The 22,076-nt window shown below is 42.6% G+C and overlaps 1 protein-coding gene across 4 annotated transcripts in view; it reads left to right on the top strand.

The window, feature by feature from the left end:
* Positions 1-5,258: 5,258 nt before the first annotated feature.
* Positions 5,259-22,076, top strand: part of ildr2 (immunoglobulin-like domain containing receptor 2) — a 29,253-nt gene continuing 12,435 nt past the window's right edge. For 3 of the 4 annotated variants that reach the window (XM_023981368.1, XM_023981369.1, XM_023981367.1), the window contains 3 exon segments: positions 5,259-5,410; positions 16,012-16,341; positions 17,873-17,992. In XM_023981368.1, coding sequence (XP_023837136.1) covers positions 5,368-5,410; positions 16,012-16,341; positions 17,873-17,992 — 493 coding nt within the window. In that variant the 5' untranslated portion in view covers positions 5,259-5,367. 4 annotated transcript variants of the gene reach the window in all.

Genomic DNA, 22,076 nt, shown 5'->3' with positions numbered 1-22,076 from the left:
AGCTGTGCCCTGGACACCATATGTGAATTGATTGCCCCCCATCTATCTTCTGAGCTCGTGCTGCTAGGTGACCTAAACTGGGACATGCTTAACACCCCGGTCATCCTACAATCTAAGCTTGATGCCCTCAATCTCACACAAATTATCAATGAACCTACCAGGTACCACCCCAAAGCCATAAACACGGGCACCCTCATAGATATCATCCTAACTGACCTCCAAATACACCTCTGCTGTTTTCAACCAAGATCTCATCGATCAATGCATTGCCTGCATCCGTAATGGGTCTGCGGTCAAACGACCACCCCTCATCACTGTCAAACGCTCCCTAAAACACTTCAGCGAACAGGCCTTTCTAATCGACCTGGCCGGGATATCCTGGAATGACATTGACCTCATCCAGGCAGTAGAGGATGCCTGGTAATTCTTTAAAAGTGCCTTCCTCACCATCTTAAATAAGCATGCTCTGTTCAAAAAATGTAGAACTAGGAATAGATATAGCCCTTGGTTCACTCCAGACCTGTCTGCCCTTGACAAGCACAAAAACATCCTGTGGCGTTCTGCATTACCACCGAATAGCCCCCATGATATGCAACTTTTCAGGGAAGTTAGGAACCAATATACACAGGTAGTTAGGAAAGCTAAGGCTAGCTTTTTCAAACAGAAATTTGCATCCTGTAGTACAAACTCTATAAAGTTCTGGGACACTGTAAAGTCCATGGAGAATAAGAGCACCTCCTCCCAGCTGCCCACTGCACTGAGGCTAGGAAACACTGTCAATACCGATAAATCCACAATAATTGAGAATTTCAATAAGCATTTTTCTATGGCTGGCCATGCTTTCCACCTGGCTACCTCTACCCCGGTCTACAGCCCTACGCTCCCCAAGGCAACTCGCCCAAACCTCCCATACTTCTCCTTCACCCAAATCCAGATAGCTGATGTTCTGAAAGAGCTGCAAAATCTGATTATCTGCCGAAATTATTGCAACCCCTATTACTAGCCTGTTCAACCGCTCTTTCGTATCGTCTGAGGTTCCCATAGATTGGAAAGCTGCCGCGGTCATCCCCCTCTTCAAAGGGGGAGACACTCTAGACCCAAGCTGCTACAGACCTATATCTATTCTACCCTGCCTTTCTAAGGTCTTTGAAAGCCAAGTTAACAAACAGATTACCGACCATTTCGAATCTCACCGTACCTTCTCCGCTATGCAATCTGGTTTCAGAGCTGGTCATGGGTGCACCTCAGCCACGCTCAAGGTCCTAAAAGATATCTTAACCGCCATCGATAAGAGACATTACTGTGCAGCCGTATTCATTGACCTGGCTAAGGCTTTCGACTCTGTCAATCACAACATTCTTATTGGCAGACTCAACAGCCTTGGTTTCTCAAATGATTGCCTCGCTTGGTTCACCAACTACTTCTCCGATAGAGTTCAGTATGTCAAATCGGAGGGCCTGTTGTCCGGACCTCTGGCAGTCTCTATGGGGGTGCCACAGGGTTCAATTCTCGGGCCGACTCTCTTCTCTGTATACATCAATGATGTGATTCTTTGATCCACCTCTACGCAGACAACACCATTCTGTATACCTCTGGCCCTTCGTTGGACACTGTGTTAACTAACCTCCAGATGAGCTTCAATGCCATACAACTCTCTTTCTGTGGCCTCTTAAATGCTCTTAAATGCAAATAAAACTGAATGCATGCTCTTCAACCGATCGCTGCCCGCACCTGCCCGCCCGTCCAGCATCACTACTCTGGACGGTTCTGACTTAGAATATGTGGACAACTACAAATACCTAGGTGTCTGGTTAGACTGTAAACTCTCCTTCCAGACTCACATTAAGCATCTCCAATCCAAAATTAAATCTAGAATCGGCTTCCTATTTCGCACACAAAGCATCCTCACTCGTGCTGCAAACATACCCTCATAAAACTGACCATCCTACCGATCCTCGACTTCGGCGATGTCATTTACAAATAGCCTCAACACTCTACCAACAAATTGGATGCAGTCTATCACAGTGCCATCCGTTTTGTCACCAAAGCCCAATACTACCCACCACTGTGACCTGTATGCTCTCGTTGGCTGGCCCTCGCTTCATACTCGTCGCCAAACCCACTGGCTCCAGGTCATCTACAAGTCTCTGCTAGGTAAAGCCCTGCCTTATCTCAGCTCACTGGTCACCATAGCAGCACCCACCTGTAGCACGCGCTCCAGCAGGTATATCTCACTGGCACCCCCAAAGCAATTCTTCCTTTGGCCGCCTCTCCTTCCAGTTCTCTGCTGCCAATGACTGGAACGAACTGCAAAAATCTCTGAAGCTGGAGACTCTTACCTCCTCACTAGATTTAAGCACCAGCTGTCAGAGCAGCTCACAGATCACTGCACTGTACATAGCTCATCTGTAAATAGCCCATCCAATCTACCCATCCCCATACTGTATTTATTTATTTATCTTGCTCCTTTGCACCCCAGTATCTCAACTTGCACATTCATCTTCTGCAAATCTACCATCCAGTGTTTAATTGCTATATGTAATTATTTTGCCACCATAGCCTATTTATTGCCTTACCTCTCTTATCCTACCTATTTGCACATGCTGTATAAAAAAAAGTCTACTGTATTATTGATTGTATGTTTGTTTATTCCATGTGTAACTCTGTGTTGTTGTATGTGTCGAACTGCTTTGCTTTATCTTTGCCAGGTCGCAGTTGCAAATGAGAACTTGTTCTCAACTAGCCTACCTGGTTAAATAAAGGTGAAAGGAGGCATTTATACTTTATATTCTTCAAGAATCAATGGTCAAAAAATGTATGTGCAACTGCAGATTTCCCCTTTAAGCTAACGGCCTGTCCGACCCTGTAGCGCAGCTGTTAGAAAGTGTAAGGTGTCAGATCTGATGGCTACTAGTGTTGGAGAATTTCCAGATTTTCCAGTACCTAGACTGTACTCCCAGAAGTAGTGAACATAATCAACATAGGGTTAATTAGTAGACATGTGTAAGCAGAATAAAGGCTGAGCCCAGGTGAATGTACAGAGCTGGATCAACGGAAACCATTAGACAATTAAAAACAAAATGTAAACAGAATCCATGGGAGTGTACAGGTCTGGATTAACAGAAATTAATATAGGCACCACAAGCCATGTATCTGCAATAAGAATGTGTTTTTACTAATCAAATAATATTTGACATACACTTATGTTGGGAACATGTATATGTAATATTGTATTAGTACTATGGTGACGATATAACGTGACGATCACCAATATAATCTAAGATGAGCATAAATAAYTCAGAAGTGAGTGTGAACAAGCCAGAAGCGGGACAGGAAGATAATAGTGGCGAAATGCCAAGGGGTGTTAATCATTTACAAAGAGAGGAGTGTCCATGTGTGTTATGTAAGGGCAAAACTGTATAAAAGCAGAGTGCTGAGACTGGAGAGGTCAGTTGTTCCATGGAATTGCTTGGCTTCTGTTACTTTTGTAATAAAGTCTATTTGAATTCACAAGTTCCGGTATCTGAGAAATATTTGGACCAATATTTCCACGACACTAGTTAACTTGAGTTGGCTAACTCGCGGCTAACATTAATAGAAGCTAGCTAGTAGCGTCACGTATCTTCAGACGAAACCCAGAGGAAACTCTAGAATTGCCGGTATCTAGAGTTGTTATCTGGTCTCTTCACTGTTCGCCATTAACCAGGGATCAAAATCACCTTAGAATCACAGTTATCTACTTTAACTTCAAAACTAGCCCAGTCTTTTCCCCCTCGCGCTTGCTATTGGTGGAAACGTACTGAACTCTTGCTGTGCACAATCAAACTGGCAAGCTAGGACTGATGATTTGGTTAGCTAGACTAGGAAGTATGTTTGCTTGGTTACCATGGCAACTACTGTAGTGTAAACGTTCTAGCTACTTCAGTGGATGTTGAACAAATTTCTACCGGTTAATGAACACATTTATAGCCATGGTATAAAAGAGATAATTAACTTGGAGCTCTATGCGTTCTCTGGAACACACCTTCCACGTCATTCATTATTTTCCATAGAACGCATAGCCCCACGTTGATTATCCTTTACATAATGCACGCTCTAGAATGCTCTTCAAGCCAATCAGAAACGAGTATTCCACTGTAGCCGTTGGTCGGCCATATTGACACTACCCGGTAGAAGCAGTCCTCCATAGCAATGACTGGAATTCTACAGTATTTCAATTAAATGTTTCAAGAACAAAATTACATGTATTTATGTATTTTTTGTTGTAGTGTGGACAGTAACATTAGAACTTTCAAAAATATATACTTTAGGGATTTAAAAAAATAGACTTCGTTTTTATGTTTAGCTCACATAATATAATTTTAAAGTATTTATTCATGTGTCTGTTACAGAATAAACGTGGCAAAAACAAATGTAGACATTTACTAAAAAAACATATTTTTACACATGGTGGGGGCCAAAATGGAGGAGCTGTGGCTTCAAAACAGAAACCCCTGTTAGTCAACTGGTGTGTATATATAAATCAATGGTTGCGACCCCATGTGGTCATGAACTGTTATAAGTATGCGTGTAATCATGGAATGGTTTTGACTCTGCTATCTTTTAAATATTTGTTTGTGGTGAAAGTAGACCTACATCCTTTTTATTTGATAAAGCACTGATTTATTAATTAATTTGTTTGAATGTTTGCTAGTAATTATGACAATCAATAAATGAACAGTCTTGTTATGAATGATTCATGGAAATGTAATGAAAATACTTGTGTAATTTAATAACTGAATTTGTTTTGATTTTATTTTATTAAATAGCATGTTTTAACTGATAATAAAGTGAAGAAGTGGAGGAAAAACTGAACTAAAGTCTCAGGATTATTTTTGTTTAAATTCTTAAAATTTCAAAGGATCACACCGGAGTTAGTATGACCTGATTTTAACTGATAATAAAGTGAAGAAGTGGAGGAAAAACTGAACTAAAGTCTCAGGATTATTTTTGTTTAAATTCTTAAACTTTCAAAGGATCACACCGGAGTTAGTATGACCTGATTTTATATAAAAATAAAACATTTTCAATTGTCGTTTTTGGAGACGAGTTTAGATGTAATGTTTTGAATCACAAATCTATTTAATAAGTGCATATACGATTATTCTAGGTAAAAGGGTGGTAAAACATTTTAAAACATGTATTTTTTGGAGTGCAGTTGGAACACACCCGCTGGGGAAGTGGTACACTCCCCCTGGTATCGGATTGACACTTCGGCTCTCCCGGTTTATTCTTGTGCGTACTCCACGGACCAAAGAATGAGGCGAACAATGGGCAGGACGCACATTTGGATTAATTCTATCTGAATGCGAAACTTTTATTCGAAAAATGAACTGGCTGTTAGGTCGATGGATTATTTTTTGCATAACAGGTAAATGTTTTTTTTCTTTACTCACTCAGCATGTTGTTTTGTCATCTGCGAAAGCCGTGGATGCAGCCAGCAACAGTTTGACCCCTTCACTTTATTCCAGCAGCTAACGGGTCTACCTTTACAGTAGGCTACGACCTCAACAGTCAACATGACTTTGGATTCCCTTCATTTTTATAAACATACTTTTGTTTGCCCACTTGTTTTGGGGGATTAGTCTGACTTGCTTTATTTTTGAACCTGTGCAGTGATAATAGGCCTTAGGTAGTCTACTCTTGTTTTTCCTCTATTGTTTTTCGTCATAAATTACAGAAGGAAGGTGTGGAATGAGGACGCTAGAGAAAACCCGTTTATTCTTAATATATTTTGTAATTGTGTATAGTGTGTGTTGGTTTGTATGCAGGGCTTATCTGTAAACAATACTCTAGTCTCAGTATGAGTTCCCAGTCAAAATAAAGGTGAAATAGAAAATAGAAGTAGGTCCCGTTATTCAGACAATATCCATGTTATGCCTGCACCCCAATGACCCACATACACATTTAATAGGCAGAGATACACTGTTCCTCTATTATAACACACATAGAACTCTCATTCTGAGAGCCCAATTTCCCACCTATAATTTTGTAAATTAATATAAATGTAACCATTATTTAATTCTGTATTTTGAAGAGAGGTTTTTCTGTAGACCTATACAAGAACAAAAGTCCTCTAGGGAGTCAAATCAGTGTGTTGGAATGCCTGGCAAGAAAACGTGTCAGTTGTTTGCAAGGAAAGGGCCTGATGTGGTCAGGAAGCATGGAGTGACTCAGAACTTTGACCAAGAAGAGCCTAGTAGACTGATTAAACTATAACTTCAGTTTGTGTTGTCTACTCTTCAAGAAAAGAGAACACTATTTGATTGTGTAAAAAAAGAACACTATTTGATGGTGTATGGTACAGTGGCTTACGAAAGTATTCACCCCCTTGGCATTTTTCCTATTTTGTTGCCTTACAACCTGGAATTAAAATGTATTTTTGGTGGGTTTGTATCATTTGATTTACACAACATGCCTACCACTTTGAAGATGCTAAATATCTTTTTTTTTATTGTGAAACAAACAAGAAATAAGACCAAAAAACAGAACTTGAGCGTGCATAACTATTCACCCCCCTCAAAGTCAATACTTTGTAGAGCCACCTTTTGCAGCAATTACAGCCGCAAGTCTCTTGGGGTATGTCTCTATTAGCTTGGTACATCTAGCCACTGGGATTTTTCCCCATTCTTCGAGTTCCTCTTGTGTACAGCAATCTTTAAGTCATAACACAGATTCTCAATTGGATTGAGCACTGGGCTTTGACTAGGCCATTCCAAGACATTTAAATGTTTCCCCTTAAACCACTCAAGTGTTGCTTTAGTAGTATGCTTAGGGTCATTGTCCTGCTGGAAGGTGAACCTCTGTCCGAGTTTCAAATCTCTGGAAGACAAACAGGTTTCCCTCAAGAATTTCCCTGTATTTAGCATCATCCATCATTCCTTACATTCTGACCAGTTTCCCAGTCCCTGCCGATGGAAAAACAGCATCATGCTGTGGGGATGGGTTTGCCCCAGACATAGCGTTTTCCTTGATAGCAAAAAAGCTACATTTTTGTCTCATCTGACCAGAGTACCTTTTCCCATGTGTTTGGGGAGTCTACCACATGCCTTTTGGCGAACACCAAACATGTTTGCTTATTTTTTAATTTAAGCAATTACTTTTTTTCTGGCCATTCTTCCGTAAAGCCCAGCTCTGTGGAGTGTACGGCTTAAAGTGGTCCTATGGACATGTACTCCAATCTCCGCTGTGGAGCTTTGCAGCTCCTTCAGGGTTATCTTTGGTCTCTTTGTTGCCTTTCTGATTAATGCTCTCCTTGCCTGGTCTGTGAGTTTTGGTGGGCAGCCCTCTCTTGGCAGGTGTTGTGGTGCCACATTATTAAAATATTTTAATAATGGATTTCATGGTGCTCCATGGGATGTTCAAAGTTTCTGATATTTTTTTATAACCCAACCCTGATCTGTACTTCTCCACAACTTTGTCCGTGACCCTGTTTGGATAGCTCCTTGGTCTTCATTGTGCCGCTTGCTTGGTAGTGCCCCTTGCTTAGTGGTGTTGCATACTCTGGGGCCTTTCAGAACAGGTGTATATATACACACTGAGATCATGTGACACTTAAATAAAGTCCACCTGTGTGCAATGTAATTATGTGACTTCTGAAGGTAATTGGTTGCACCAGATCTTATGTAGGGGCTTCATAGCAAAAGGGGTGAATGCATATGCACGCACCACTTTTCAGTTTTTTATTTTTTTGAATTAGTCCAAAATAGTCAAGTGAAAAGAAAAGAAACTAGTTATTTTTTTCATTTCACTTCACCAATTTGGACTATTTTGTGTATGTCCATTACATGAAATCCAAATATATATCAATTTAAAATTACAGGTTGTAATGCAACAAAATAGGAAAAATGCCAAGGGGGATGAATACTTTTGCAAGGCACTGTAAATACACTGAACAGAAATAAATGCAACATCTCCTTCATATATAGTTGATCAGGCTGTTGATTGTGGCCTGTGGAATGTTGTCCCACCCCTCTTCAATGGCTGTGTGAAGTTGCTGGATATTGGCGGGAACTGGAACACGCTGTCATACACGTCGATCCAGAGCATCCCAAACATGCTCAATGGGTGACATGTCTGATGAGTATGCAGGTCATGGATGAACTGGGACGGTTTCAGCTTCCAGGAATTGTGTACAGATCCTTGCGAGATGGAGCTGTGCATTATCATGCTGAAACATYAGGTGATGGCAGCGGATGAATGGCACAACAATGGGCCTCACTATCTCGTCAAGGTATCTCTGCATTCAAAATGCCATTGATAAAATGCAATTGTGTTTGTTGTCCGTAGCTTATGCCTGCCCAAACCATAACCCCACCGCCACCATGGGTCACTCTGTTCACAACATTGACATCAGCAAAGCGTTTGCCCACGTGACGCCATACACACTGTCTGCCATCTGCCTGGTACAGTTGAAACCGGGATTCATCCGTTTAGATCACACTTCTCCAGTGGCCATCTAAGGTGAGCATTTGCCCACTGAAGTTGGTTACGACGCCAAACTGCAGTCAGGTCAAGACCCTGGTGAGGATGACGAGCACGCAGATGAGCTTCCCRTGAGTCAATTTATGCATAAACTGTCAGAAACWATTTGGTTGTGCAAACCCACAGTTTCAACAGCTGTCCGGGTGGCTGGTCGCAGACAGTCTCGCAGGTGAAGAAGCCAGATGTGGAGGTCCTGGGCTGGTGTGGTCTGCCTATTGTGAGGCCGGTTGGACATACTGGCCAAGTTCTCTAAAACAACATTGGAGGCAGCTTATGGTAGAGAAATTAACATTAAATTCTCTGGCAATAGCTCTGGAGGACAATCACTCAAGTCAGCATGCCAAATGCACAAGCTCTCAAAACTTGAGACATCTGTCATTGTGTTGTGTGACAAAACTGCACATTTTAGTGGACTTTTATTGACTTTTTATAACTCAAAAGTGGGCAGTCATGTGCCTTTTACTGAGGAGAGGCTTCTGTCTGGCCACTCTACCATAAAGGCCTGATTGGTGGAGTGCTGCAGGGATGGTTGACCTTCTGGAAGGTTCTCCCATCTCCACAGATGAACTCTGGAGCGCTTTCAGAGTGACCATTGTGTTCTTGGTCACCTCCCTGACCAAGGTCCTTCTCCCRCAATTGCTCAGTTTGGCCAGGCGGCCAGCACTAGGAAGAGTCTTGGTGGTTCCAAACTTCTTCCATTTAAGAGTGATGGCGTGCGTTCTTGGTCCCTTCAATGCTGCAGAAATGTGTTGGTACCCTTCACCAGATCTATGCCTTGACACAATCTTGTCTCAGAGCTCTACAGACAATTCCTTCTACCTCATGGCTTGGTTTTTGCTCTGACATGCACTGTCAACTGTGGGACCTTCTATAGACAGGTGTGTGCCCTTCCAAATCATGTCCAATTAAATGAATTTACCACAGGTGGACACCAATCAAGTTGTAGAAACATCTCAAGGGTGATCAATGGAAACCGGATGCACCTGAGCTCAATTTCAAGTCTCATAGCAAAGGGTCTGATGACTTATGTAAATAAGGTGTTTCTGTTTTGAATCTTTAATACATTTGCACAAATTTCTGTAAACCTGTTTTAGCTTTGTCATTATGGGGTATTGTGTGTAGATTGATGAGGGACATTTGTTATTTATTCKATTTTAGAATAAGGCTGTAAGGTAACAAAATGTGGYGCCTGAATACTTTCTGAATGCACTGTAGATATAAATGTCAGCATATGTCATTATTTTTTATGTCACACTTGTGGGTATTTTTAGAGGTTTATAAATATGTGTTTTGGAGTGCCTGGTTACATGCACGGACAGTTTTGTGTTGTTCTCTGTTAGAGAGATGCTGAGACAGGCTGACACCTTGGATCAAAGGTCCCAGAATATTTTTGTATGTGTGAATCGTGAGGTTACCAAGCTGTCCCACCCTGTCCATTCTCTCTGTCCCTCTTTCTTTCTCCTCCTCACTAGAATATAATAAACTCTTCTTCAAATCTCTAACTGCTAATTGGCTGTTCACTGGGCCAGATGAGATAATCTCATAGGTTAGAGTCCTCCCATCCCCCTCCTCCATTCTGTTGTCCACATACAGTGCCTTCATAAATTAATAATACCCCTTGACTTATTTCACATTATGTTGTATTACAGCCTGAATTTTAGCAAATGTATTGAAAATTAAAAACTGAAATATCTCATTTACATTCAGTACCAGTCAACATTTTGGACACAGCTACTCATTCAAGTTTTTTTTTTTTTTTTTTTTTACTATTTTCTACATTGTAGAATAATAGTGAAGACATCACGACTATGAACTAACACATATGGAATCATGTAGTAAAAAAGTGTTAAACAAAAATATATTTTAGATTTTAGATTCTTCACCCTTTGCCGCGATAACAGCTTTGCACACMCTTGTTATTCTCTCAACCAGCTTCATGGGGTAGTCACTTGGAATGCTTTTCCAACAGTGTTGGAGTTCCCACATATGCTGAGCACTTGTTGGCTGCTTTTTCGTCACTCTGCAGTCCAACTAATCCCAAACCATCTCAATTGGGTTGAGGTCAGGTGATTGTGGAGGCCAGGTCATCTGATGCAGCACTCCATCACTCTCCTTCTTGGTCAAATAGTCCTTACACAGCTTGGAGGTGTGTTGGGTCATTGTGCTGTTGAAAAACAAATGATAGTCCCACTAAGCGCAAACCAGATGGGTTGGTGTATCACTGCAGAATGCTGTGGTAGACATGCTGGTTAAGTGTGCCTTGAATTGTAAATAAATCACAGACAGTGTCACTAGCAAAGCACCCCCACAACATCACACCTCCTCCATGCTTCACGGTGGGAACCACACATGCAGAGATCATCCGTTCACCTACTCTGCATCTCACAAAGACATGGCGGTTGGAACCAAAAATCTCAAATTTGGACTCATCAGACCAAAGGACAGATTTCCACCAGTCTAATGTCCATTGCTCGTGTTTCTTGGCCCAATCAAGTCTCTTCTTCTTATTGGTGTCCTTTAGTAGTGGTTTCTTTGCAGCAATTTGACCATGAAGGCCTGATTCACACAGTCTCCTCTGAACAGTTGATGTTGAGATGTGTCTATTACTTGAACTATGTGAAGCATTTATTTGGGCTGCAATTTCTGAGGCTGGTAACTCTAATGAACTTATCCTCTGCAGCAGAGGTAACTCTGGGTCTTCCATTCATATGACGTTCCTCATGAGAGCCAGTTTCATCATAGCGCTTGAGGGTTTTTGCGACTGCACTTGAGAAACTTTCAAAGTTCTTGAAATGTTCCGCATTGACTGACCTTCATGTCTTAAAGTAATGATGGACTGTCATTTCTCTTTGCTTATTTTAGCTATTCTTGCCATAATATAGACTTGGTCTTTTACCAAATAGTGCTATCTTCTGTATACCACCCCTACCTTGTCACAACACAACTTATTGGCTCAAATGCATGAAGAAGGAAAGAAATTCCACAAKTTAAGTTTTAACAAGGCCCACCTGTTAATTGAAATGCTTACTACATTATTCCATATGTGTTATTTCATCGTTTTTATTCTACAATGTAGAAAATAGTAAAAAWTTAAGAAAAACCCTTGAATGAGTAAGTTTGTCCAATCTTTTGACTGGTACTGTAAGTATTCACACCCCTTTGCTTTGACACTCCAAATTGAGCTCCGGTGCATCCAATTTCTACAACTTGATTGGAGTCCTGTTGCCAATTCAATTTTTTTGGACATGATTTAGAAAGAAACACCTGTCTATACAGTATAAGATCCCACAGTTGACAATTCGGAATGTCAGAGCAGAAACTATACCATAAAGTCCAAGGAACTGTCCGTAGATCTCCGAGATAGAATTGTGATGAGGCATATATCTGTGGAAGGGTATAAAACTACTTTTAGTGTGCTGAAAGTTTCCAAGAGCACAGTTTCTATCATTGGGAAATTGAAAAAATATGGAACTACCCAGACTCTGCCTAGAGCTGACCGTTCGACCAAACTGAGCAACCGGGCAAGAAGAACCTTGGTCAGGTCGGTGACCAGAACCCAATGACCACTCTGACAGAACTACAGAGTTCCTTGGCTGAGATAGGAGAACATGCCAGAAGGACAACAGTCTCTACAGCACTTCACCAATCTGGGCTTTATGGGAGAGTGGCAAGACTGAAGCCATTCCTGAGAAAAAGGCACATAATAGCACTCCTGGAGTTTGCAAAAAGGCACGTGAAAGACAGATTATTAGGCAAAAGAATCTGTGGTCGGATGAGACAAAAATGTAACTCTTTGGCATGAATGCAAAGCACTATGTCTGGAGAAACCAGACACAGCTCCTCATCCGTCTAACAACATCCCTACTGTGAAGCATGGTGATGTCAGCTTCATGCTATGAGGTGCTTTTCAGCAGCAGGGATGGGGAAACTGGTAAGGATAGAAGGAAACAATAAATGGAGCCAAATACAGGCAAATCCTTGATGAGAACCTGTTCAGAGTACAAACGAGCTTTGAGGGGGGCGAAGATGTACATTCCAACAGGACAATGACCTCAAGCATACAGACAAAACTGTATGGCTTCAGAAAAAGAATGTGAAAGTCCTTGAGTGGCACAGCCAAAGCCCAGACTTGAATAATATTGGAAATCTGTGGAAAGACTTGAAGATTGCTGTTCACCGTCGCTCCCAATCTAACTTAACAAGGAAGAATGGGAGAGAATCCCCAAATCCAGATGTGCAAAGCTGATACAGTAATACCCAAGATGACTCAAAGCTGTAATCACCGCCAAAGGTGCTTRTACAAAGTATTGACTCATTTGTGAATACTTATGTAAATGCAATATTTCTGTCTTTCATTTTCAATACATTTGCAAAAAATTCTAGTAACATGCTTTCACTTTGTTATTATAGGGTATTGTGTGTAGATTAGACAGGTGAGAGAAAAAAATATTGAATACATTTTGAATTCCGGCTGTAACACAACAACATTTGGAATAAGTCAAGGGGTATGAATACTTTCTGAAGACACTGTAGGATCCTCCAGGGTGGGGTGGATCATACTAATGCCAAACAATGCGCTGGACCATGAACAAAAGAACTAAGGGAGGGACACATTTACCCCATGGGAGGAATTTAGGAGCACGGCCCCTCTCTCTCCTCCATCTTTCTTTTTCTCCAACCCTCTCATATTTAAAATTTTGAAAAATATATTAAAAAACAGAACTGCCACTTTTCTCTCTCTCTCATTTGTTTTGCACCGACCAGAGGTAACTGACATCTGACTCTGTAGGAGGAGTTGGTGAACCGTTGGTGCAGGGTCAGATATTTATTTAGCTTGATCCTAGATCTGTTGTTAGCCACAACTTCTAATTGGAGCTCTGTAGGAAATTTGAATGCCATAATCATGAATCACCCTGGCTCCTCTTTAGTACAAAGTGTGAATCTCAATCTGTMTAAAACTGCATCCCCTCCTTGTCTCATTCCCTTCATCTGCACTAAACTGAAAACTTGGGAAAGTGCTGCTAAGGAGAGGGCCACTGTGTAGAACCGTTTGCTGTGATTTCCTCTTTTCTTGGAAATGTTTGGATTGAGTTCCTGCTGCATGCCCCACCTTGACCTAACAATACTGGCTGCAGAGTATACTGCTCTGGCCGCAACCCCCTCYCTGTTCCCATTTATTATGACAACCCCCTACCTTCCTACTACAGTCCTACCCCTGCCCCCCACACACGGTGGAATGTAACCTCTGTGACCTCCCGTGTATTGGAGAGAGGAGCCCCCATCTAGATATTGTGCAAGTCACCACTTGGCAATCTCCCAGTTGGGGATTGATTTTTTATTGAACCTTTATTTAACTAGGGAAGTCAGTTAAGAACAAATTCTTATTTACAATGACGAACTACCCCGGCAAAACCCAGACGACGCTGGGCCAATTGTGGGCCGCCCTATGGGATTCCCAATCACAGCCAGATGTGATTCAACCTGGATTTGAKCCAGGYACTGTAGTGTCACCTCTTGCATTGAGATGCAGTGCCTTAGACCCCTGCGCCACTCAAGAGCCCAGTTGGAGTCATCATTACGCATACACACACACCCACAACGGTTCTCAGTGGAGTCAAACCAGATGTTTTTAGGCGTTGGTGAAATCAGGTCATCACTTCCACAACAGATACAGACCRGCTCCTGAGTTTTGTGGTTTAGTTAACTGAGAGGATATTTCTSGAATCCCCCTTAACCTGTTGGATGTGCAGGGGGTATGAAAGGGAGAGTTGGACTGCTGTGGGCTCTACTYTGGGTAGAGGCTAAGTGGTTGGTTCAAGTGGTGTTGGACTGGGTGCTTCTCAAAGCTGGTGTTGGAGAGCGTTCAACTGTAAAGTCTAATCTCCTTACCATTTGCATGTTTCTCTGGCTATTCAAAATATACAATACATGGCCAAAAGTATGTGGACACCCCTTGAAATTTACATTTACATTTACATTTAAGTCATTTAGCAGACGCTCTTATCCAGAGCGACTTACAAATTGGAAAGTTCATACATATTCATACATATTCATCCTGGTCCCCCCGTGGGGAATGAACCCACAACCCTGGCGTTGCAAGCGCCATGCTCTACCAACTGAGCCACACGGGAAATGAGAGGATTAAGCAACTTCAGCCACACCCGTTGCTGACAGGTGTATAAACTCGAGCACACAGCCATGCGATCTCCATAGACAAACATTGGCATTAGAATGGCCTTACTGAAAAGCTCAGTGACATTCAGTGTGGCACCATCATAGGATGCCACCTTTCCAACAAGTTCATTTGTCACATTTCTGCCCTGCTAGAGCTGCCCCGGTCAACTGTAAGTACTGTTATTGTGAAGTTGAAACATCTCAGAGCAACAACGGCTCAGCCGCGAAGTGGTAGGCCACAGAAGCTCACAAAACTGTGCTGAAGCATGTAAAAATTGTACTRGGTTGCAACACTCACTACTGAGTTCCAAACTGCCTCTGGAAGCAAAGTCAGCACAAGAACTGTTCGTCGGTAGCTTCATGAAATGGGTTTCCATGGTCGAGCAGCCGCACACAAGCCTAAAATCACCATGCGCAATGCCAAGCGTCGGCTGGAGTGGTGTAAAGCTCGCCGCCATTGCACTCTGGAGCAGTGAAAACGTGTTCTCTGGAGTGATGATTCACGCTTCACCATCTGGCAGTCCGACGGACGAATCAGAGTTTGGCGGATGGCAGGAGAACACTACCTGCACCAATGCATAGTGCCAACTGTAAAGTTTGGTGGAGGAATAATGGTCTTGTGTTGTTTGTCATGGTTCTTGCTAGGCCCCTTAGTTCCAGTGAAGGGACATCTTAACGCTACAGCATACAATGACATTCTAGACGATTCTGGGCTTCCAACTTTGTGGCAACCGTTTGGGCAAGGCTCTTTCCTGTTTCAGCATGACAATGTCCCCGTGCACAAAGAGAGGTCAATACAGAAGAAATGGTTTGTCGGGATAGGTGTGGAAGAACTTGACTGGCCTGCACAGAGCCCTGACCTCAACCCCATCGAACACCTTTGGGATGAATTGGAATGCCGACTGCGAGCCAGGCCTAATCGCCCAACATCAGTGCCCAACCTCACTAATGCTCTTGTGGCTGAATTCGAAGCAAGCGTCGAAGAAATGTTCCAACATCTAGTGGCAAACCTTCCCAGAAGAGTGGAGGCTGCTACATCAGCAAAGTGGGGACCAACTCCATATTAATGGCCATCATTTTGGAATGAGATGTTTGATGAGGATGTGTCRATATACTTTTGATCATGTAGTGTATGTTAAAGGKCTTATATGCAGACTGCCGTTAGATACTTAAAATGTGAAGCCTACTTCTCTATTCATAGGACTGTGTTAACTTTATATCGGCATAATATAACATACATATTGTTTTGATTATTGTATTATTAAATAACCGCTTCCCCTCTATTTTSTCACACCTTGTCTGTGTGTGTATCAGTCTGTGTGTGTGCGGGGGTGCAGGTGACAGTTCGGGAGAAGAGGCGTTTCGCCATGCTCTTCCAGTCGGTGGTCCTCGAGTGCCAGTACCACACGCCTTCCTCCCAGACCCCTGTGGTGCAATGGTGGTACAAATCCTACTGCCGCGACCGCACACGAGACTCCTTCACTTTRCCCGAGAGCTTTGGGGTCCAGGGGTCCGAGTTGGGCGCCGCAGCCCACCTGGAGTGCTCCGACAGCAGCCGCACCGTCCGCATCGTAGCGTCCGGCCAGGGACCCTCCATGACGCTGGCTGAGCACTACAAGGGCCGAGACATCGCCATCYTCAACAGTACTGTGAAGATTGGTTAATGAGTAGATTTGTGTTGTGATTGGAAGTTGTGTGTGGCGGTGTTTTGTAGTTTTATGAGCTTCAATGACTAGAAAGGCTGTGCTTGTGGAAATGTTGTCAGGGAAGACATACGACATGTGCACACATTTTTAAATGCTGTTTACTGTATGTCAGTGCTTCAGTGTTATAGGCGGTGGCCTTGTCCGRCATAGCCTCTCTATTATCCCAGTCTACTGTTTATGATCCATCTCCCAACAGGAAACATGGCTGCTTGTGCTCTGCTTTTCCTGTTCCTGAAATAGTCCTTCTCTGTCTCTGCTTCACAATAGGCCAGGCTACACACTCACACACACACACATTGTTAACGACACTGACCCCTGTTCACAATGGAGTGGTCTTCTTCACACACTGCCCTCTCTTATCCAAATGAAATACCCACCTTTTTCTGCCTTTCAATAGAGAGCACCCACCTACTTTTGTGTCTCTTTTTTAACAAAACACCCTCCTGTTGTCATAATTCTTAATAGAAAGCTGTTGGATTTATGAATGAGTCAAATGTCAATGGAATGTATCTTTGAGGTTTGTTCAGTATATTGTTTGACGAATGCCYGGTGTACACTACACGACTTTCAAAATCTTAACATCACTGAGCCTCTCACATTAAKCGACCAACTTTCCTGTAGATTTGTAGGTTTGGCACAGACGGGGTGTCACACACGACAAYATTCTTCACTTGGTCGTGAGGATTCTCAATACCACCACGTTGTCTCTCGAAAACKATGACGTGATGATGTGATTAGATTGTTAACGTAGCTACAGTAGAACGAGCTGTGGTTCAAAACAACCTCAAACGTTTTCAGTCAGATATTCACGCTTGCCATACAGAGTTGAAATATGTAGCCAACATTTTGAATTAAGTAACATTGCCTGTGAGCTTTAGAGGTGTAACGATTTGACACTTTGGCTGTGGTTAAAGGCAAGTACCAACACACATTCTGTGTGATGCGAAACAACGTCATAATTTCACTGGCTTCTTTTCTGCCGAGCTCTCATTGGCTATTGCTGATCACCTTCCTTAAAAGTTGTCGTTGCACATCTCACAGTACAAGAGCATTGCAGATTTTGTGCTGATGAAATCAAACATGTTTGAAAATATCGGGATGTCTGGGACTGCTCAAAGATGGGATCGGTAGCCCTGAGATTGTGTCTCTGACCCGCTCACATTAAACGAGTGCCAGTGACGGCCGCACGCCCTGAGTAGGCAACGACATGGGGATTTTGTCTCCGACTTCAAAAACTTGGGACAGCTAAATCGGGGCCAAAATCATGAAGTGTACACCTGGCTTAGCAGTATATAATTTTGTTACTGTATGCAGTTGTTGATTATTTGTTAAATATGTTTCATATGTATTGTTTTTCAGAGGTTTTATAGGTTCCTAGTTTTTTCATAGGATATACTGACCATGCTCTCATATCATTTGACCTCTCACCTATGACCCTTGTCCTGACCCTGTGTCCTGTCCCTGTCCAGAGGCGGACCTGCGGATCGGGAAGCTGCAGTGGGGCGACAGCGGAGTGTACTTCTGTAAGATCGTCATCGCCGACGACCTGGAGGGGAAGAACGAGGGCCAGGTGGAGGTACTGGTGCTGGGTGAGTGACCACAGGAAGTGAACCCTCCGCACACAGGAAGTAAACATTAAACACAGGAATTCAACAACCTCAACATCAAAGAGGAAGGGATAGAGTGGAAATTAACAGGAATCTGAACATTCTGTTGGGGCTTTCTTATTTCGAGGTCCTCTCTGGTTTAAAAGGATTTGGGAGTTGAGGAAGTAGGAAACAAGTATACTCTTATGTATTGTCTTGTGTCTCACTTTCTGAACCTTACCACAGCAGTAAAACCAATGCACACCCTAAAACCAATGGATTTGTGCCGTTGCACCAGTCTCATATGCTGACTGTGGTGTGTGCGTTCACTTTTGTGTGTGTGTCAGTGTGTAGGGTAAGTGTATTTGTTTGTTTGGTATGGTTCATAATGGAGTGCTTAATATAAACATCCTTGCTCTAGAGGGCGTCTGCATTCCAAAGTGTACTTACAAGTGCTGCCATGACGACGGGCAGAATGGRGTGCGCTGCCCTACACARGGTTCTGATCCTCTCTGAGAGGACCCATTGTTTGGCTGAACTTACCCTTGTAGACCAGCTGACATAACCCTGACATAGCCATACATAAACCCTTATAACCTCAGATATAGGCCAGGTAGACTTTTGTGCCACAGCATTGAACATAGACTACATAATAGACAGTTTACAAGGTGAATGCACCAATTTGTAAGTCGCTCTGGATAAGAGCGTCTGCTAAATGACTTAAATGTAAATGTAAATGTATTACATAGAGTAGTTCTAGGTTATTATTGTGAGCTATGTAATCCACTTCTTAAGCTGTTGCCATGGCAACATTCCTTTATTTGGGGGGATGAGACTAAAGCATGTTACGGGTCAGTGATGTAGATGTAAAAGGAGAGAGAGAAAGAGAGTGTTATGTTGTGACACAGGAGAGGCGCTGACTTTGGCCTTGTAATTCCTTCAGAGTCTGTGTCGTCTCCCTGTGTTTTCATAATTTTCCCTCACGTTCGCAAGTGGCTAATCTCATCAAAAGAAAGTCTCAGTATACAGTTGAAGTGTTGGAAGTTTACATACACCTTAGCTAAATATATTTAAACTCAGTTTTTCACAATTCCTGACATTTAATCCTAGTAAAAATTCCCTGTTTTAGGTCAGTTAGGATCACCACTTTATTTTAAGACTGTGAAATGTTAGAATAATAGAGAGAATGATTTATTTCAGCTTTTATTCTTTCATCACATTCCCAGTGGGTCAGAAGTTTACATACACTCACTTAATATTTGGTAGCATTGCCTTTAAATTGTTTAACTTGGGTCAAACGTTTGGTGTAGCCTTCCCCAAGCTTCCCACAATAAATTGGGTGAATTTTGGCACATTCCTCCTGACAGAGCTGGTGTAACTGAGTCAGGTTTGTAGGCCTACTTGCTCACACACGCTTTTTCAGTTCTGCCCACAAAATTTCACTGAGGTAGAGGGCTTGTGATGGCCACTCCAATACCTTGACTTTGTTGTCCTTAAGCCATTTTGCCACAACTTTGGAAGTATGCTTGGGGTCGTTGTCCATTTGGAAGACCCATTTGCGACCCAGCTTTAACTTCCTGACGGATGTCTTGAGATGTTGCTTCAATATATCCACACATCTACATCCTCAGATGCCATCTATTTTGTGAACTGCACCAGTCCCTCCTGCAGCAAAGCACCCCCACAACATGATGCTGCCAACCCCGTGCTTCACGGTTGGGATGGTGTTCTTCGGCTTGCAAGCCTCCCCTTTTTCCTCCAAACATAACGATGGTCATTAAGGCCTTACAGTTCTATTTTTGTTTCATCAGACCAGAGGACATTTCTCCAAAAAGTACGATCTTTGTCCCCATGTGCAGTTGCAAACCGTAGTCTGGCTTTTTTATGGTGGTTTTGGAGCAGTGGCTTCTTCCTTGCTGAGCGGCCTTTCTGGTTATGTCGATATAGGACTCGTTTTTCTGTGGATATAGATACTTTTGTACCTGTTTCCTCCAGCATCTTCACAAGGTCCTTTGCTGCTGTTCTTGGATTGATTTGCACTTTTCGCACCAAAGTACGTTCAGCTCTAGGAGACAGAACTCGTCTCCGTCCTGAGCGGTATGACGGCTGCGTGGTCCATGGTGTTTATACTTGGTACTATTGTTTGTATAGATGAACGTGGTACCTTCAGGCGTTTGGAAATTGCTCCCAAGGATGAACCAGACTTGTGGAGTTCTACAATTTTTTTTATGATGTCTTGGCTGATTTCTTTTGATTTTACCATGATGTCAAGCAAAGAGGCACTGAGTTTGAAGGTGGGCCTTGAAATACATCCACAGGTACACCTCCAATTGACTCAAATTATGTCAATTGGCCTATCAGATCTTCTAAAGCCATGACATAATTTCTGGAATTTTCCAAGCTGATTAAAGGCACAGTCAACTTAGTGTATGTAAACTTCTGACCCACTGGAATTGTGATACAGTGAATTATAAGTGAAATAATCTGTCTGTAAACAATTGTTGGAAAAATACTTGTGTCATGCACAAAGTAGATGTCCTATCCGACTTGCAAAACGATAGTTTGTTAACAAGAAATTTGTGGAGTGGTTGAAAAACTAGTTTTAATGACTCCAACCAAAGTGTATGTAAACTTCCGACTTCAACTGATGTAGTCCATATATCTGATGCTGTCTGGAACAAAGAAAGACATGTTGCCACCGTATCATTTGATTGATTGATGCCAGCAAGCATTTGCCTCTCTTGATTAAAAAATGAAATAATAATTAGCCAATCAGCGTTGAGCTAAGCTCAACTGTGGGTTGTCCTGGCGCAGCAAAACGCCTCCCAAGGGAGGCCAGTTTGGATTTGGCTTCCCAACAATCAAATCACATCCTAGGCAAAAAGTCATCATTGTTAGAAAAACGTGTCTGTTTCTGGTTTGCTTGTGTTGATGTCCTGCAGTAGCTAGCTTGCTAAATCGGCCCTTTCCTAAGCCATGGATGGAGATGAGGATTTGGACTTGTGGTTTTAACTTAATCCTCTGTACAGGCCAAATTATTATGATGGCGATTCTGATGTAACCATCAATTCAATATTGTGCCACTGGCCTTTGAGGCTGCTGCCTACATACAGACTTGAAACATTGGCCACTTTAATAAATGGATCACCAGTCACTTTAAAATCAAATCAAATCAAATTTTATTAGTCACATACACATGGTTAGCAGATGTTAATGCGAGTGTAGCGAAATGCTTGTGCTTCTAGTTCGACAATGCAGTAATAACCACAGTAATCTAACCTAACAATTCCACGCTACTACCTTACACACACACACAAGTGTGAAGGGATAAAGAATATGTACATAAAGATATATGGATGAGTGGTGGTACAGAACGGCATGGCAGATGCAGTAGATGGTATAGAGTACGGTATATACATATGAGATGAGTACTGTAGGGTATGTAAACATAAAGTGGCATAGTTTAAAGTGGCTAGTGGTACATGTATTGCATAAAGATGGCAAGATGCAGTAGATGATATAGAGTACAGTAATACATATGAGATGGGTAATGTAGGGTAGTAAACATTGTATTAAGTGGCATTGCTTAAAGTGGCTAGTGGTACATTTTTACATAAATTCCATCATTCCCATTTTTAAAGTGGCTGGAGTTGAGTCAGTATGTTGGCAGCGGCCGCTAAATGTTAGTGGTGGCTGTTTAACAGTCTGATGGCCTTGAGATAGAAGCTGTTTTTCAGTCTCTCGGTCCCTGCTTTGATGCACCTGTACTGACCTCGCCTTTGGATGATAGCGGGGTGAACAGGCAGTGGCTTGGTGGTTGTTGTCCTTGATGATCTTTATGGCCTTCCTGTGACATCGGGTGGTGTAGGTGTCCGGAGGGCAGGTAGTTTGCCCCTGGTGATGCGTTCTGCAGACCTCACTACCCTCTGGAGGCCTTACGGTGTGGGCGGAGCAGTTGCCGTACCAGGCGGTGATACAGCCCGACAGGATGCTCTCGATTGTGCATCTGTAGAAGTTTGTGAGTGCTTTTGGTGACAAGCCGAATTTCTTCAGCCTCCTGAGGTTGAAGAGGCGCTGCTGCGCCTTC

The sequence above is a fragment of the Salvelinus sp. IW2-2015 genome, linkage group LG36 (assembly GCF_002910315.2).
Source record: "Salvelinus sp. IW2-2015 linkage group LG36, ASM291031v2, whole genome shotgun sequence".
Taxonomy (NCBI): domain Eukaryota; kingdom Metazoa; phylum Chordata; class Actinopteri; order Salmoniformes; family Salmonidae; genus Salvelinus; species Salvelinus sp. IW2-2015.
This window is presented reverse-complemented; position numbering and strand designations above follow the sequence as displayed.